Source organism: Cetorhinus maximus, chromosome 20, assembly GCF_964194155.1.
Source record: "Cetorhinus maximus chromosome 20, sCetMax3.hap1.1, whole genome shotgun sequence".
NCBI lineage: Eukaryota > Metazoa > Chordata > Chondrichthyes > Lamniformes > Cetorhinidae > Cetorhinus > Cetorhinus maximus.
This window is the reverse complement of record NC_135898.1, coordinates 94019550-94039438: the sequence shown is the minus strand read 5'-3', so window position 1 is coordinate 94039438 and position 19889 is coordinate 94019550. Positions and strand designations below refer to the sequence as shown.

The 19889-nt window shown below is 41.1% G+C and overlaps 1 protein-coding gene and 1 pseudogene across 1 annotated transcript in view; both read right to left on the bottom strand.

Annotated features, from left to right (window-relative positions):
• mxi1 (max interactor 1, dimerization protein) overlaps window positions 1-19194 on the bottom strand; it is a 62387-nt gene extending 43193 nt beyond the window's left edge. Inside the window, exons 1-3 of the mRNA XM_078565168.1 lie at window positions 19027-19194; window positions 18656-18743; window positions 13826-13855 (exon numbers count right to left, since the gene is read on the bottom strand). Coding sequence (XP_078421294.1) covers window positions 13826-13855; window positions 18656-18743; window positions 19027-19099 — 191 coding nt within the window. The 5' untranslated portion in view covers window positions 19100-19194. The remainder of the gene's footprint in view (window positions 1-13825; window positions 13856-18655; window positions 18744-19026) is intronic.
• Window positions 1424-8054, bottom strand: LOC144694731 (large ribosomal subunit protein uL15 pseudogene; annotated as a pseudogene).
• Window positions 19195-19889: the final 695 nt, after the last annotated feature.

Below are 19889 nucleotides of genomic sequence, written 5' to 3'. Positions count from 1 at the left end.
AACATTAACATATTGTCCTACTTTATTCGACCTCAGCTTACTCCCTCAAATTTGATCAGTCACCCAGAAAACATTCTTTATCTCAAAACATTGTCAGTTTCTGCCTCATTTTTCTGCCCTCTGCCAGCAAAAGCCTATTCCATGCTTTTATTCCCTTGGCCCTAGACTTCTTCAGTGCTTTCCTTGAGGTCCTCCATAAACAATGCCTGCATACACACCACATCACACTCTTTACTTCCTATGCTCAAGTGGCTCCTCTGCCTCAGAGATTCTTATCCTCAAATCCATGCAAAGCCTCATCACTTTCTACCATTGTGGTCTCCTCCAGCCACGTTATGCATATTCCCTTTGCTCCTGAGACAAGCTAATTCTCATGTGTTACTTCCTCATTTAACATCAGTAGGCCTTTCAACCACTAAGTTCAGTTCTTTGGAAGTCCTTCTCAGCACCTCTGCCTTATCACCTGCCTTCCTGTTTCAAAAGCCTGAAGTATAACTATGATTTTGACCCCTTCTAACCTCCTCCCCTTAATTTTTCCTATCTGATCAACATTCACTCTTTGTCAAACGTTACACAGAGCTCCGAGATCTCTCTTTTTATGCATTACAAATTTGTTAGGAACCCAAATGGTTGCTGTCCTAAAACTGGCCACTAGACTGTGTGTGAAAGTAGCCAGCAGTGACTCTACTTCTCACTTGATTCCATTCCCTTTGGGGAAACATATGACTTCCACTCAGTATGTCCTAAGCTCAGCTGAGACTGGTAACCTGTCACCCACAGTAGTCCTTTCAAAACCTATGGTTAAACATGGCTGTTAACTATTTGCCAGACTTTCAAATGCGCCTCAGAGCACAATAAGCACGCTATTTCCAACAGTTTCTAAAATTTCATAGTTAACCTAAATGCAAATCAAATGTCACAGATGCCACTTGGGGACGCGCTCTGCAGAAGTACAGGAGATGGAATCATGCAAGGCCAGCAGGAAATAAAAGAGCACGTCTCATACGAAAGATGGCACCTCCAACAATGCAGCATTCCTTCAGTGCTACACTGGAGTTTCAGCATAGATTTTGGTGCTCAAGTCCTAGAGTGGGGCTTGAACTGAGAACCCTGTGACTCACAGGCAAGAGTGCTATCCACTGAGCCAACACCACAGTTGGTTAATAGATCAAAATTCCCACAGAGAAAAAAAAATGAGTCATGGCTCTCACTTTTATTGACAAAGCTAGAAAATGGAATTGTACATCTTCATTTTTAAAAAATTTTCTACAGAGAACATGTTGCTACATTCAAAAACATCATTTTTGGTGAATGATGCATTTACGAACTAAACTCAGTATGATATACTGTAATTTTAAGGCTAAACTAAAATATATAAATTATATATTGCACTGGCTTGACAAGAGGCAGCATTATAGAGTGCTCAAAATGCTGATTTTAAGGCCTCTGACAGTATTTTATCTGTCCATCCAATTATAAAATTCATCAATACACAGGCTTCACCAACTACCAAGATTTTCCCTTCAGCCTTCCAGCTGAAGAACTTTGCCTTGACAATGACTGGCTGTTTGGGCAGTCTTCCTTTGCCTATGGCTTTACAGTAACCAGCATTGACAACATTAATAACAGGTGCTGGTCCTTCAGATTTCCTGGCATAGTTTAGTCTGATCTGTTCACTGGCCAGTGTTCACAGCTTATCTAGATTAATGGCTGAATAGAACAACTGATCCTTCTTTAGATTGTAATGTCTCATTCCAACTTTTCCAAAGAAACCTGAATGATATTTATCATATTTATCAATGTTGATTCTGTGATGATGTATACTACAAGCACTACCATGATCAACAGGATGCTTCCTGCTTATGCCATTATGGCCATGACAACAATGATTAACATGTCCTCTCAGCTTCCTGGTTTTTCCTCATCTTAACTGATGATGGAATTGACATAAGGCCTCTAGAGGACAGCAATTCAACCTGCCAACCATGCACGAAATTGACAACACATTTTTTTAAAATTGTGTTGTTCTGGTCTACCAAAATACCCACTTTAAGATTTAAAAGAGGAAGTGATATGGCTAAGTTGCTTGTTATGTTTATACCACAATGACCACATCCTGGAAATAACTATACACAGTGGGAGCTGCTTAGTTATTTTTTTCTTAATGCCTCACTTAAACATACAAAATTAGAATGAAGACTTAAGACAGAACATTGAAAAACAAATGTAAAGCATTAAAATACTTGCACAATTATGTCTAAGGCCAAGTAATGTTTTTCCTCTAATTTCCCACTCATTTTGCCTGGTCTGGAAGGTAGTAACTCTTACAGTACTGTGGTATGGATTTTCAGGTATTGGTAATCCTTTAAGTACTTTGCACATTTGGCCATTTTTCAAGGGCAAGCTTGAACTATAAGTATTGATGTTCTTTTAGGCTATGGAGAACATTACAGCTGAGCCAACTGTTCTCCTGAGTTTCATATAAGAAAACACTCTTCCAGCAGGGGTCAGTGGGCAGCAATTAGGAGCAGAACTCTAGTCAATTTCGACAGTTGTTCTTGATGTGTACTTCTGAAGTTGGTCTCAGACAAATTATGAAAATCTGTTGCAGTCTCACTTCTATTTTCGTTGGTCAAAATCTACATTTCCCAATTCTCTTCAGCTAGAGGATTACAAACCCACAAAGCCTTCTGACAATCCTGACCACTTCCATAGCCAGGATTTTCTGGTCCGGCCCGTGGCAGGAATCGGTGCCAGCAGGACTGGAAAATCCCTCTCCGTATCTCTAATCTCTAGTAGAATTTTATATATCAGCGTCATGTGGCAACAAGAGTTTCAACCCTCAGCATAAGCCGTCCTCAAAGCTAAGAGTCTATTTTGTTACACCTAGAAGGAAAATTTAAGATAATATGTTTTATGAATACAAATACAGATTCCTGGTCAGAAACTAACTTTCAACTACACGAGCACTCCAATAGAAGTAGTTAAGCATTCAATTCCCAAGCAAAATGGTGTAAATTCAAGTTCTGCCCATTACTTAATGTAGCTGCCTTAATTGCACACGTTAATGTCAAATTGTCAACAAGGTTGTTTAATCAAGTGCAGCAATCTGACCTTTTTTTAATCTTGGTAGGAAAAATAGGCATAATGTTTACTAGACCAAAGCTGCTTCAACAGGAATTAATGAGGAAATCAAATCTCAAGCTGCTCTACCCCCTCACCCAAAAAATATTTCGTGAAAAATATGGTGGGAAAAAAGGTCCCTTTTCAATTGATTTAATAATTCATGATGAGAAGCTCAAGCAGTAAATGAAGTTCATTTCTTAAAACTGAGAAGCCAAGGTGAAGGGCATGGCCTGCAGGATATAACACTACCATGGTTGAACATAGAAGAAAGAAAACAGCTATGCTATATCAGGAAATAATGAGTAAGTGATGGCAAGCTTAGCTTTTAAAATCCTTGAGATTATAAAAGGAAGGACAGCCTGAGGGGTGTAACAGGCTCCAGGGTTTTGAGGTCCCAGAAAAATAGTAGTGTTGCTATATGCTTTTACACTGCATGCACTGGAACACGCACTGGAACAACCTGTTCTCTTAGCCAAGGATGGGTAAATATTGGAGGAGAGAATATTTTATTTATCTATTTAAATACAATGCTAAATGTAACCAATTAGTTTCTCATTAGTTACTAAATATACAGGAAATATTGTTTTTCAGGGATTACAGGCAAGTGCACTGCTCCTGTTCAGGACCAGGATTTCCTATCTTGAATCATTAACATGGCCTAAGAGCACTCCTGATGCTGGCTCATATCCTGGCAGGGTCCAGTGCTGGCAGATGGGTTATGGAATTAAAACAAAGTTGTAGGCCTCTCAGGTGGATTTTAAATAGATTCAAATGCAAGTATATCTAATTTTCCAAAATCAACTTGAAATCATATATGAATTTTATGAACGTTTTGATGTAAGTTACACTTCAATTCAGCTTTTGGGCTGCGAATGCATTTCTTGGGTAAAATACCATCATTATTATCTTTAGACAGGCCTAATAATGGGATAGGAAACTGCATACAAATCATGTATAAACGAATGGGGCTAGTCCAAGTGCAAGATTTTCCCTGCAGGCTTCTGAATCCCACCAACATGGGCAACACTGTGTGGGGAACAATCATCCAGCTGTGATTTTCCTCAAATTGGCTGATCAATGGCCAGAGGGTGAGCTCACCATCTATTTAAGGACACCAAGCAGGCTGTTGAAGCTGGAGGGGCAATAGAAGTCCCTCCAGCACTAAAAAAGCTGTAGGCTGCCTTTTCAGGTAAGTGAGAGAGAGGGCACCGAAGATGGAGACGCCCTTTCCCCAATTTTTTCTTTCACTTTAAATTTTAAAAGAGGCCTTAGCAGCCAGGCCACCATTGTGGAGGAGCAAACCCTTTACAGGATGACCTGCAGCTGCAGCTGAACCCAGACGGACAAGGAGGGCCTCTAAGCCTCCCTGGGACATTGGTCCCTTGGTGTCCCTGTGGCAGACCACCTCCAGGCAGCTACAATATTCCCTGACCTCTAAGATAAGCTGCTGCATAATCCTATAGTCAGCCTCCGACAATACGCCTGAATAGCCTCTTAACTAGCTGAATTGACTACCTATTGCTGTATCCAAACCTGCCTCAAGGAAAATGGCCTGGGGATGGGATGGAGCAGGAGAAGTGGCACACCGGCCAACATTGTGAAAATTTCATGCCCACTTGTCTCCATGCCCGTCCCATCCATCTCCATGCCTTCCCCAATGGGGCCTAAAAATTCAGCCCCAAGCATTAAAATAGGGAGGCAAAAATTCTGAAAGACTTTGGTGAGCCTTAAACAGCACCTCAATCCATTAACAGTCTGTGTCATAGCTAATGGGGCAGGGGACTGAGATAGATAAAAATGATGGAAAAGGAAACTCATGCATGAGCTTCCAGACCAGCACCCAAACTTGTTTGTGGCTGAAGTCCAAATGGTGCTGCATAATTATCACAAGGAGATGACAGTCACACCATATGCCAATTTTATACTGCCTGGTATCTGCGGGTATCCTTCTACTTGATGGCACAAACCACTCTACCTACATCTCTGGTAACTCCACAATCATTACCAAAAATAACTCTCAGCCATTGTGTCTTTAACACAGCAAAATGTCCCAAAACATTTTGCAGTTCAATGACTGACAAGCAGGAGGGAAAATTAGGGAAGCTGGGCAAAAGCTTAGTCAGAAATTTAAGTTTAAGAAGGCTCTGTAATTCAATTAAAATTAAATGGACTGATGGTAGATCAGTTTTATCTACCACACCAAGAAGCAATAACCAGTCTAATCTCTCACCTGAAGTTAAAGATAAAAGGGGAGAAGCAACGTCACCCCAGTCTTTTTAAACTGACAATAAGTAACGCTAAAATATGATAATGTTTTAATTGATCCATAAATTTATGCATGAACATTTGAATCATAAGCTGCTTTGTACTGCAATAATGGGTCAGTCAAAAGAAAAATCATGATGACCAGCAAAGATGCCACAATAGTTGCCACAAAACAAATGATCAGCTTGTTAAACTAGGGAAATATTTCCTCCCATGCCTTATATTAAAACAATTGACTAATCAATTGCTTTAATATTGATTTAGAGTCTTGCTATGCACAAACTGGCTGCTACGTATGCCTACATAACAACAGCGTTAAAGACAGTTCTCATCTGCTGTCATGGTATATGCAAGGATTGTATTGTATAAATGTAAGTTCTTCTTCAGCCCACCTGTGAATCAATTAAGTTTCAGTCTATTCTGTATTTAATTTTTTTTTATCAATACCTTTTCAGCTCAGGTCGCCCAAATTAAAGTTATTTTTTTCAGCCATCAAGATAAGAGGTGTGTATTTTCAATTGTGTACATCAATGTGAAAGTTAGCACAACATAGCATGCTGAAAGATGATCTTTCCTCCATTCTTCATTAACATTGTGCGTTCATTCCAACCTCAGGAAAGCAATTCCTTCTCCATCTGTTAGAATGTTCCCTTTTCGCTACAATAGACATTTTTATGATATAATTGCCACTCTAGTACTAATTTCGATCACATGGGGAGTTTAAATTCAATTCATAAGTTTGGAATAAAAAGCTAGGGCGGAAACTTGTGCCCGCCCCTGTGACGTGTTTTGTGGCTGGGGGCATTTAATCAGGTGAGAGGATGGGACCCTGCCACCTGCCCATTTCCATGCCGATTAAGTCCATGGCTGGGGAGGCTCATGGATGGCCTTCCTGCCCCATTTGCAACTGAGGCCCTTAAGTGGACAATTAATGCCTCCGATTGGCCAGCAGCTCTCAGGAGTGGGACCTCTGCTCCCAGGGGTGGGACTTCTGCCCCCAGGGCCTTGATCCCAGGGAAAAGCCCGCCACTGGCCTGTCACATGCCTGATTGGAACATGATGCGACAGGCTTCCTGAAAATAGGTGATATGGGGCTTTCCTGCCAGCAGCTGAGATCCCCATCATCTCCACAAGATTTCTCCCACCTAGTCTCAGTGATATTCTTCTTCTTAGTCAGTCCCTTGGGATCTGCCTCCACTCCAGGGTCGTGGGTCCTGAGGTGACTAAAACAAAAGTCCAATGTTGGATTCACACACTCTGCCACAAGTGGGGTAGGTAGTGTTTGATGAGGCGATGGATAGGATGCTTAGACTTTGGTACGCTCCTTCTGCCGCTTGCGCTTGGCCTCCACCTGGACCTGTCGGAGATGTTTGAAATGGTTGGCACCTTCACAGATGCTTCTTCTCCAGTTTGGGCAGTCTCGAGCAAGAGATTCTCACAAATTGGTGGAGATGTTGCATTTCTTCAGGAAGGCTTTAAGGACGTCCCTGAAACATTTCCTCTGCCCTCCTGGTAACTGCTTGCAATGGCAAAGCTTGGAGTAGACAGCTTGTTTTAGGAGTCTTGTATCAGGCATGCAGTTGATGTTGCCTGCCTAATGAGGCTGATTAACCATAACCGGTGCCTCGATACTGGGGGTGTTGGCCAGAGAGAGGACACTGGTAATGGAGCACCTATCCTGCCATTGAATTTGCAAGATTTTGCGGAGGCAGCGCTGGTGATATTTCACCAGGGGTTTAAGGTGACTGCTGTATGTTGTCCATGTCTCTGACACATACAGGAAAGCAGGTAGCACTGCAGCCCTGTAGACTACAAGCTTGGTGTCAGGTTTGAGGTTTTTGTCATCAAACACTCTTTCCCCAGACAGCCGAAGGCTGCGCTAACACACTGGAAGCAATGTTGAGTTGCATTGTCGATGCTTGCCTTCGCTGAGAGAAGGCTCCCAAGATATGAGAAATGAACAATGTTGTAGTCCTGTAGTCTCAGTAATAATACCCATGAAACTAAACTGATAGTCATAAAAACCCACCTGGTTCACTAAGGTCCTTCAAGGGAGGAAATCTGCTGTCCTGATCCAGTCTGGTCTACATGTGGTTCCAGACCCACTCAGCTGATAGTTAAAGTTCCATTGGGGTACCATGTGTGTCATGAGACCCCAATATGCATTTATTAATGAGACTCCCACAGCATTAAAATCATAAATTGGCAGGAACACAGCGAGAAACAGAACTGACTGGGGAAGGTTAAAATCACTCCTAAATAATATAATGATAGGCATGTGCGCACTCTCAGGATACCACATGTGGTAAGTTTTTGTTCTTGACCAGGGTGCAAGAAATAGCAATAAGCTAAGTCGAGCAGAAGATAATTCCCTAAGCAAAGAGATAAAATGGAAAGCATGTAATCCTCCACATCATTAATACACAGGGCTACTTTCTTACAATCTGTTTATTATGCTAAAGGCACAAGTATAACATAAGGTTGCCTCATGTTCTCAACATTTTTCTATTATATCAAATGATAACACCATTAACTTATGGAAATCACAAATCCGCATTGACAATCATTTACACATTTTCATGGAGGGAGAGAGAAAATAGCTACTGACAAAAAAATTAAGTATTCATACCTTTCTGAAACTTGAACACCACAATATTCCTCATTATATATTCGCTACCCAGATCTAACGGTTTAAAAAAGTATACCCAAACTACCAATTTTCTCCCTCGTTTGTTGACAATATGCAATTACCACAATGCTGAGGGAAGGTCAATTTTTGAAACTGATCATCCTTTTATTTGATTGAGTACTGTTTATTTGGTAATTATTTGTTATATATGTTAACAATTCACACATTGTATGAGTCATTTTCATGACTGCTGAATAAGCATTCAGAGAAATTTTAATGAAATTCCGTGATGCAACTACAAATTGAACCAAAAGTATGGCAGACAGCAGTCATGAAAATGACTCATACAATGTGTGAATTGTTAACATATATAACAAATAATTACCAAATAAACAAAATAATAAATTCTACATCAACTCAAGAAGGATATTTGGGAGTTTGGTGGTTAGGGCTCTTACACCTGTGGTGATTAAGTGGTATGGAGAAAAATCATATCCAGTATATATGAGCCGGGCTTAGGACTTAAACCAGAAGGAATGTGTAAAAACATGCAGCCTTGACCCAAGCGCATATTAGAATGCAGTACCATTCATTTCAAACCACCAACCATTCCATTTATCCACAAAGTAGAACAGCATAAAATAACTAGGGTTACACTTATTAGGGTTGATTTTAACTTTTGGTTGTGGTGGTGGAAAACAGGCACTAATAGTTTGGTCTCCCATTATGTGCCCCACTCAATTCCCTTTCATTTGGAGCTAAGTGGAGTGTATAATGCGCACTACTACACATTTTCCATCACAAAATTAAAATTAGCGCTATTAATTTTTTTGGAATTCTGTTTATTTCTCAATCCACATATCCCTCAGAAATTGCTGATTTTTTTTAACAATTGGGTTTAAATTCAGGTTGATAGTTCATTCACATTCAAACTGCCTTTAACAGACAGGAGTAACACCCCATTCAGCTTCTGTGACAAGTGATTTTAACTCAATTTTGGTAAAATTAACAAATCAGAGATTTTCAAAACCCGGGTTGAAAGACCCCAGCTGTGAATTATAAAAAATAAATCAGACATCAGGAGTTGTGTGATATATGTAACTCAATGGGCTGAATTTTCTCCCCAAAGGTGGGAAACAAGAGTCAGGATTGTTTTCAGGTCCCAAACCCACATCCAGTGGGAAACTGATTAAAGTCAAAATTTTCACATGGATAAGCCCTTAATCGGCATGGACACTGGTTCCTTGTCCAATTCAGGGCAGTGGGTGGGCTTTTGAAACTGGAGAACAAATGAGAGGCCTTCCAGCTTCAGAGATAAGTTATAGCAATAAAACATTGGGCCGAATATTCATGCCCCGCTGACATCGGATGGAATGGGGATAGGTGTTGAAAATTACAAGGCCAGCTAGTGTGCCAGCTCCCCAACCTTATTCCTGATGGTGGCTGTTTTGGGATTTTCCAGTTGGCCTCCAGTTTCCCCGACATGATGGGGGCAGATCAACTGTCTGGAGGCGGGTACCCAGCAGCAGGCTTGGGAGCCAGCATCCTGGCAGGCCAATACAGGGAGGGCAAAAATGACAAACTTTTAAAAATTAAAGTACACAAAGCAGCCAGGTCAACACTGTGGAGCGGTGGGGACAGGAAACCCCTGTACAGGGAACCTCTGGCTGTGCCGCACCCAGGCAGGCTGGTAGGGCCTCTATAGGTCTGTCAGCATGCTGGCGCCCCAATCTGCTGCTGGGTACCCGCCTCCATGCAGTTGACGTGCACCCCCATCACATCAGGAAACCGGAGGCTAACTGGAAAATCCCAAAATGGCCAACATCGGGAACAGGGTTGGGAAGCCAGTACAGTAGCTGGCCTCGTAATTTTCAGGTCATATCTCACTTCCATCCAGATGTCAGCAGAGCCTGAAAATTTGGCCCAACATTTTATTCCATGCTGTCTGATGAAACTGATCAATCAATTTTTCTCCCACTCCTCATATCTGTCTTTATTATAACATAAAACTGGTTATTTTCCACATAAAAATATTCTCATTTAAATAACTAGTTCATGAAAATATAATTGCTGTGACAATACTGAACTACAAACTATTCTGGGAAGTGGAGATTGATCCATGATTTAAAATTTAGAGTGCAAATATAAAACCTTATCCCAAATGTTTATTGTAAGCAATTAAACTGTTCAACATTATATTCAGTGCAAAATATTTGTGTGTTTATTCATATTCTTTAAGATTATTCAATGTCACTTCTTGGGATTGAGTGATGCAGTCACTATCAAAAAATCATTCACACAGCAGTTATTTTTCACCAAATTAGAAAAGCCAAAAGAGACTGGATGGCAGTTACTTAGTACATTGTCTTTTCACAAGCAAGACAGAGTTCAAATCCTGGGCAGACTAAATGGATGAAAGACTCTTCCTTCTGTGAACTTACATGCGAATTAGGAGCAGCAGCATGCCATTCGGCCCCTCAAGCCTGCTCCTCCATTCATTAAGATCATGGCTGATCCGATTGTGGCCTCAACTTCATCGCTCTCAAGGAAAGTTCCAAAGATTCATGACCCCCAAAAAAATTTCCTCCCATCTCCGTCTTAAATGGGAGGCCCCTTATTTTTAAACTGAGTCCCCTACTGCTAGTCTCTCCCACATGAGGAAACATCCTTTCAGGATCCACCCTATCAAGTCCCCTCAAGGCATTATTTGTTTCAATAGATCGCTTCTCAATCTTCTAAACTCCAATGGGTACAGGTCCAGCCCGTCCAACCTTTCCTCATAAGATAACTCTTCCCCCTCCATTCCAGATATCAGTCGAATGAACCTTCTCTGAACTGCTTTGAACGTGTTTATAGCTTTCCTTAAATAAGGAGACCAAAATTATACATAGTATTCCAGTTGTGGTCTCACCAACGTCCTGTGTAACTGTAGCAAAACATCCCTACATTACAATCCATTCCCCTCGCAATAAACGACAACATTCCGTTTGCATTTCGAATCACTTGCTAAGCCTGCATATTAACTTTTTGCAATTCATGTACCAGGACACCCAGGTCCCTCTATACTTCAAGAGTTCCGCAATCTCTCGCCATTTAAATAATATGCTGCTTTTCTATTCTTCCTGCCAAAATGGACAAATCCACATTTTCCCACAATATATTCCACATGCCAAATTTTTGTCCACTCACTTAACCTTTCCATGTCTCTTTGCAGATTCCTATGGGCATGCGCGTAAAAAAGCGCAGAAATCTCCCTGAGGCATGGAGGTGCCTCAGGTAGATTAGTTTAAGTTTTGAAAAACGGAATAAAGGTTAAAAAAAAATTTTTTAAGGACATGTCCCCTCATGTGAAACTGTCACGTGAGCTGGGACATGTCCATTAATTTTTTCAAAAAATTTTATGTAATTACTAAATCCTTCATGAAACCTCATCCTGCCTGTGGATGAGATTTCATGAAAAATGTGAAGGCTGCCTGGGCTCTTCGCCTGCCCGCCAACCTTAAGGTTGGACGGGCAGCATTCTTAACAGCTTTAATTACTTTGTTAATGGCCTTAACCCAAAAATGACCCATTTACGCCTTCTGTTTCCTGTTAGATAATCAATCCTCTATCTATGCTAATATGTTACCCCCTACACCTTGAGCTTTTAATTTGCGTAGTAGCCTTTGATGTGGCACCTTGTCAAATGCCTTCTGGAAATCTAAGTATAGCACATACACAAGTTCCCCTTTATCCACATTGCTTGCTTGTTACTTCTGCAGAGAACTCCAATAAATTAGTCAAACATGATTTCCATTTCACAAAACCATACTGACTCTGCCTGATTGCATTGCATTCTAAATGCTCCACTATAACCTCCTTAATAACAGATTTGCAGGATCGACAGGGCTGGGTATGCCATTGTTGTTTCCGGTGCCTAAGTCAATGCCGGTTTCATTCCTTTTTGTAGACATTGTAGCAATTTGATACAACTGAGTGGCTTGCTAGGCCATTTCAGAGGGCATTTAAGAGTCAACCACATTACTGTGGGTCTGGAGTCACATGTAGGCCAGACCAAGTAAGGGCGGCATTTCCTTTGCTAAAGGACATTAGTGAACCAGATGGGTTTTTACGACAATCGATAATGGTTTCATGGTCATTATCATCGAAACTAACTTTTTAATTCTAGATTTATTAACCGAATTTAAATTTCACCAGCTGCCGAGGTGACATTCGAACTGGTATCCCCAGAGCAATAGCTTGGGCCTCTGGATTACTAGTCTGGTGACATTACCACTATGCCATCACCTCCTGACGCCCCAAAGCCTACTCACCATCTACAAGGCACATGTCAGGAGTGTGATGGAATACTCTCCACTTAGCTGGATGAGTGCAGCTCCAACAACACTCAGGAAGCTTGACACCATCCAGGACAAAGCAGCCTGCTTGACTGGCACCCCATCCACCACCTTCAACATCCACTCACTCCACCACCAACGCATAGTGGCAGCTGTGTGTACCATCTAGAAGATGCACAGCAGCAACTCACCAAGGCTCCTTTGACAGCACCTTCCAAACCTAGAAGGACAAGGGCAGCAGGTGCATGGGAACACTACCACCTACATGTTGCACTCCAAGCCATACACCATCCTGACTTGGAACTATATCACCATTCCTTCGCTGTGGCTGGGTCAAAATCCTGAAACGCCCTCCCTCACAGCACCATGGGTGTACCTACACCACATGGACTGCAGCAGTTCAAGGCAACAGCTCACTGCCACCTTCTGAAGGGCAATAAAAATGTTGGCCCAGCCAGTAATGCCCGTGTTCCGTTAAAGAATTAAAAATAAGATTCCAGCAATTTCCCTACAACAGATGTTAAGTTAAGTGGCCTGTAGTTTCCTGCTTTCTGGCTCCCTCCTTTCTTGAATAGCAGAGTCACATTCGCTATTTTCCAATCAGATGGGACCTGTCCAGAGTCTAGGGAATTTTGTTAAATTAAAACCAATGGATCTACTATCTGTGAAAATCACACTCAGAGACAATGGAAAAATTGTTCTTTATGCCACAGGGAATACTTTTCCGAAATATGTATTACAGCACACTTGTAGTAGAATAAAGGGATTCTTCAATTTAGGATCACTTGGTACTAATGCTAAACTGCCATCAGCATAAAACCATCAACTTGGGGACAACAATTTGGAATAAAAAGTTACCATTACCTTGTTCAAATCAGCACACTGTAACTCAACAGTAAAAAAATGCCAGAAAATGGCAATTTTTTTCTGAGGTCAACCTGGCCCCCAAACTCTAAAATGTTCTGTACCATTCTACTTATATCAATTCAATGAAAAGTAAGAACACTGGGCATGATGGATTGTTTCTGTAGAGTAAATAACAGTTCTGGAATGATGTGACCATTCAGGTTTTTTTTTCCACTTTATAAGAGCTCACTCACTGTGCCTCAGTAATCTGACACCTTAGCAACAACACCACCATGTGACCCAATCAGGGTTCAGTATGTCAGGAAAAGAAAGGCAACCAATATTCTGCATACCGATTTTTTGCTTAAAGTAGGTCAGACATCTACTTGCATTTGGCAAACACGTTGCTTCTTCTATCAGGGAAGCTAAAAGCCTTTCCCAAATTTAAACCCAAATCAAAATTGCTAACTATCATTCTTGTTTTATTGTAAAAGTTAGGACTTAGGACTTCAATTTTATAATTAAAATATCACATACAATTTAATGTGTTTACGCGAATAAATTCTTCCTGTCCATTATCAGTTTACATGGATGAGTGACAGTCTTTGTGTAAGTGACTTACCGATTCTTTTCTAATTCATTGTGTGTAGATCTGCAAGACAGAAATTTAGCCGTTACTTTGAAAGCTTTTTAACATCTCCATCAGAACTTCTGAGAAATAAACTTGTCACATTTAAACTTAATTAGCCTGTTTTTTTTTGTTCCTCCAATATGCTTCCCTCCTCTCCTGAAGGTGCTGACTCATGTGCACCATTCACCCTTTAATATCTTATCCCCATAGCCATTCTTATACCTGAGAGTATCAGCAGGCTATTGGATTATAGAAGACGTCGCTGCTGAGCTTGGTCCTGTCTTCACCTAACATCTACACATATAGAATTTCTAGCAGAAACCACTGGACAGCAATCCTAGGCAAGAATATTAACTGATTTTTGTTCTGTCACTAAACCAAGGATCAAAGCCAAGTGGACTGCCATAACTGGGATCACCCAACTCATCACAAACCAATGATTGAATTTAGGATATTCGTGTTCTGAAGCTGATTTCCATATATTTATCTGTATTTTTATTAGAATAGATTTTTGTAATGTTGTTCCTTTTTATAAAAACACAAAACATTCATAGAAACAAAAAGCAAAAAAAAACCTGTGAATTCCAAAGGCCTGCTATGAATCATAGAAGAAAGACAGCAATCCCTGCTACAGGGGGAATGTAGCCAATAAGAAATCAACAGTAGATCAAAAACATCCTTGCATTTGAACATGCATGTTAACATTGTCAAGGAAAGCTTGCAAGAACAACAGAAAAACAAACAGGAAGTCTTCTAGCTTCTACAAGAGTGGCTAGCTAGGTCACTTTGGGGGGGGCACGGGGTGGCAGATAAGAGTCAACCACATTATTGTGGACCTGGAGTCACATATAGGCAAGACCAGGTAAGGATGGCAGATTTCTTCCCCTAAAAGACATTAAGTGAACCAGGTGGATTTTTAAGACTATTCCAGTAGTTTCATGGTCGCTATTACTGCCACTAGCGTTTTATTCCAAATTCATTTAACTAACTGAATTTAAATGGTTGGATTTGAATTCATGTCTCCAGACCATTCAAGCAGGCCTCAGGATCTAGCCTCACAACATAACCATCATGTCTACTGTACACCCTCACAATAGACTACAATCATAATCTGCAATTGAAATGCAGGAGCTAGACACAAGGCAATGTGTAGATTTCTTCACATAAGCTTCAATGAAACATTCATTTATAAGGATTAGTCCATGAACCTATCATTTCAGCAATAATTCAAACTGGTTAATATTTGAGGGCTGACAAGTTGAACATCACAAAAATATTCATCACCAATTAAAAAGATTACACCAAAGTGGATATTTACTATTGTATTTCAATATAGGCAAAACGTGTAAATTTTGTGAGAAATTTCTCATTCCAAAGGGTCATCATCCCATGGAATCTTCCTGCTCTGGACTGCTCAGTATGACCCTAAATAGTGAATTTACCTACTGAGTTACCAGGAGGAGCCCATTTAAATTCTTCAAGTGACTGACGATTAAATGAACAAATAAATCAATGTAAATTCATTAGCACCCAAAACCAGGTGCTAATCTGGTCACAAGTGCCAGCGGTACTTTAGAGTACAGAGGACAGTCCTAACTGCGCCCTTGGTCTCATTATTGTAATTCAGGACAGCTACAACCGTCAATTAGTTGCCCAAATGCAGCTTGAAGTGCTGAGACCCTCAGGAAAATTCAAAGGAGGAAGGCGATTGACTAGCAGTAGCCAGGAGTTGGTTTGTGGAGCCGCGAGGAGCGCTCCAACTTCACAAAAAATATTTCCTGCGGTCCCTTTAAGGTCGCTCAAGACACAGAAATTACCAGTTAGAGCTTCAACTAACAAGGCCTCATTTCAATATTGAGCCAGGCCAACCAAAAACAAGCCTCAACCAATTTAGCACGGGCCCCAAGGTGAAGCTCGGCACAGGTTTCTGCTCTGCTAAATTGGCTTATGGACATAAAGGGGGTGCAGTGCTGTTGAATTTATGCATCAATACTTCCTTGTTGGTAACAAACATAATATCAGCTACGTAATCCACACCTACTCTGCAGAAGATTTATGTATAGTAAATTAGACAATAAATCTTATCCTTATTCTTTAATTTAGTTCCGCAATATAGCATCTGCAATTCACTTTAAAATGTAGTAATTTGTTGACATCAAGAAAAACAACTTGCATTTATACAGCACCTTTAATGCAAGAAAATGTCCCAGGGTGCTTCACAGCAGACACAATAATCAACAATGAGCCAAAGACAGATATGAAGAGGAGCAACTAAACACCTATTTTAGAGGTTTAATGAGAATTTTAGAGGAGAGAGAGGTGGAGAAGCAAAGAGTTTTAAGAAGGCAATTCCAGAATTTAGGGCCTAGTCACAAAAGGTACAGCGGCAAATGGTTTGAAGGGGTGTGGGGTGTGCTTGAGGCCAAAATTGGAAGAATTAGGAGTAGGAAAGGGTGAAACTGTGAAGGGATTTGAACATGAGGTTGAAAATTTTAAATTGGAGGTGTTTGCAGTACAAGCAGCCAGTATAGATCAGTCAGCGCATGAATGATAGGTGAGTGTGACTTGAGGAAATGGGCAGTAGAGTTTTTGATGAGCTTAAATTTACAGAGGATGAAAGTTGGGAGTGGGAGGCCAGGCAGGAGAGAAATGGAAAGTAGAGTCTAAAAGTAACGATGGTGTGGGTGAAGGTTTCAGCAGCAGCTGAGCTGAGGCAGAGACAGACAATGTTACAGAGCTGGTAATAAGGGATCAGAAGCTCAATTCGGGGTCAAATAAGACAGCAAAATTGTGAACAGTCTGGTTCAGTCTCAGACAGGGAGAGGTACTGTGACAGTGATTAGGGAATGAATTTTATGACTGGGACCAAAGACAATGACTTTAAAGGGCATGTCATAGAGCGTGGAGCACATGCCTATCTGAAAGTTTCTAAGCATTCAGTGAAACAACTAAAATATCACAACAAATAAAACAACAAAACTCAATTCTGAACTAATATCCTTCGATAATCAGGCATCAGTTTTGCCATCTTAATGGTTAGCAATGAACTTTAATGTTTGCTAGCTGGCACCTAAAAATAATCATCCGAGACTTCACGTACAACTTTATGATTAGGTGCATAGCATGGCATGAAGCGGATAAGATGATCCCAGGTCCAGTTTCTGTTGTCGACAACAGACTGTAGCAGTGTTGCTGATAGGTGTGCTACAATTGAATTGGATGAGGGAGGGGAATAAATTCAGCCATGGCTCCTACTTTTGACTGTTTATCAGGTTTTCAAAGAAAAGTTTGGGTGTGGACGTCTGGGGGGGGTGCAGGATTGATCTGAACTATGATACCAGTCACTGAGTAGGCTAACAGCATTTATTGTCTCAGTTAACAGATGAAATAATCCAATTTAAGTGAGGCATTTAGGGGGGTGGGGGGTCGTTGGAAGGGTCTGCCAGACCCTACTGAATTGCACCATAGCAGAAATTAGTAATTTCCCCAAAAGGTGTGCAATTTGATTCCTCTAGACTCGTGAAATTCCTTATGCATTCCGTTTATTTTGGTTTCGGTAAGTTTTGGTATCAGTTTTATACAAAGAAAAATTACCCCCTCCTGCTCTACAGGAAGTGGTCTGGGGGAGAGGGAGTTCAGCGGATAGGCACACCATAACCTATTTTAGCCATACATGTCTTGACATGCACTATCAAGCATCAAGTTTTCATCATATGGCAATTTGAAAACCAAAAGCTCTCATTAAAAAGACCCAGATTATTTTCAGTTGCAATATTACCTTTCATCTTGCGCATGTAGTCAAAACATTTCTATAATCTACATCCCACAGAGTAATGGTTATCTGGTCATAAACTTGCTTTTAAAAAAATGTTGTACCATCAAGAAAGAAACATCTGATTCCAAAAAAAAAACAAATAAATTGAATAGGTGAGAAGTTTGAATGTTTACTTAAAAGCCATACTTTAAATCGTGTTTACTTAAATTAAACAAGAATTATTAGTTTGTGGGAGCAAAACAATTTTGTGTATCATAATGAAAGTTCATTAAGCTTTACTCACAAATGTCCATTTCCTCAACAATAAAATGTCTATTTTCCTCTTTGAGACCACACGATGAGTTAAAACATATTAAAAAAAATTGAATGAAAGGCCTGGATGTCTTGAATGATTCCCTCAACAGTCATTCCATTTTCTGATGTACAAGAAAATACAACTGAAATAATTAGGGCTCTCGAGTGTGTTTTCTTTAAAAATTGAAAATGTACATTAGGTTTTCATTTTTTTGGACTGTAAATTTACAGGTTCATGAGGGGGAAGGGGTGGGGGGGGTGGAAACTGATGAACATACTGGCAGAAAAAAAAAATCAGAAGAAAAATATATTGGTATTTGCGTGCCCCCTTTTAATTTCCCATCCCCGTGTGTGTGTGTGTGTGTGTGTGTTTTTAAACTGTAAATCTGACAATCAGCTGATTACAGATGGCGCTCGAACTCCTCTCTCCCTCTCATAAAAAAAAAATTAAGCTTTTCATTTTCTTTTTCCCTCCAACACTTGGCACCGCTCACCCCACAGACACCAAAATGTTTGCCGAGGAATACCTTAACCTACATTTTTAAAAAAAAGTTGATGTACTTTCCAGTCACAAACTGCAGTAGATTCAGGAAGGGGGGGGGGAACAAATTAAAAAATACATATAAAATGGCGGGTACAGTCCCAGAGGCAACTACATAAACAGCGCTCCTTAAGTCAATGCCGCTTTTTTTCCCCCCCCTTGTTTTAAAAACGCATTCATAGATTGAGAGGGGTTTTTTTTTTTATTTTACCTATTGCTCGAATTCTTTTTGGTTTTCATTTTCTTCCTCGTCCCCTCGACATTGCAGGGTAAAGTCGATGCATATCCGTGCTCAGCTTCTGAAAGGAAAAAAACACAAAAGTTCACGTCTGGTATTTTTGTTTTGAACGTGTCATCGTTGACGGTCGTTTATTTCTATATAATAAATAAATATTAAGAGAGAGAGAGAATTGGGAGGTGGGGGGGTGTGAGGGGAGATGTATTTGTGAGCGCCGCTGGGGTTTTGTTTGCTGCTTCTTCTCCTTCCACTGCGGTTAATGGCAGTTGGAACTCTTGGGTGATTTGAATTTTTATAAATAAATAATCATTTATCGGATTTGTTTATTCGCCATCCCGCTTTACCTCGATCTCTCCTCTCTAAATACTCGGCTGCTTCTAACAGTCTCTGGATGTTGATTAATTGTACTGAGTTCATTATTTTGTTTATATTTGGTCGTGTATATATAATTATTATATATACATAAGGTATATTTAAAAAATTAAAAAGTATAAAGGGGTGGAATTTATTATTTTTTTAATTTTAAAAATAAAATAAAAAATTAGGGTAAAAAGAGGGGGGAAAGCGAGCGATCTGCAAACACCCGACCCGCCTCCCACTCTCTCTCAGTCCAAGTTTGTTTACCTCGGGATATATCGAGGAGGACGGCTCCGACAGAGCTGCTTCACTGCGCCTGCGCCTGCGTCTGCCCCGCCCCCCCCACTTTGCCCGTTCCGTCGCTCTCCGCTCGCGGCACCACGGGAGATGGAGTTCTTCCCTCCCACCTTCACCGAACTCGAGTGAGGCGGGTGGACTACAATTCCCGCAATGCCACGGGCGCCCGCTAACCCCATCCGTCCCCAAACCCTAACCCTTTCCAAGCCGGCCAGGGCCGAAGCGAGCGACCCGGCAACACGTGACGTCACAGAAACGCTATCGCTTCTCGTTGGTGGAGCTCCGCGAGTGGAGGAGGGGGGGCGGGGATCACGGCCCTCGTCTGACCAATCGGCGGCCTAGCTGCGGATTTCTCCCCCCCCCTCTCCCAACACACACAGACACAGTCGCCGTGTTTCATGTGAAAAGCACATGTCGGGAACGTATCCGGGTGCTCGCGGGAGCGCACACGTGCCGTGCACGCTCTTGCGTGCGTGTAGCGGGAAAGGTAACATTTTTAAAACTCCAAATGCTCCGCGATCCTGCAATGGGGAAGCACAGGTGGTTCTCATTC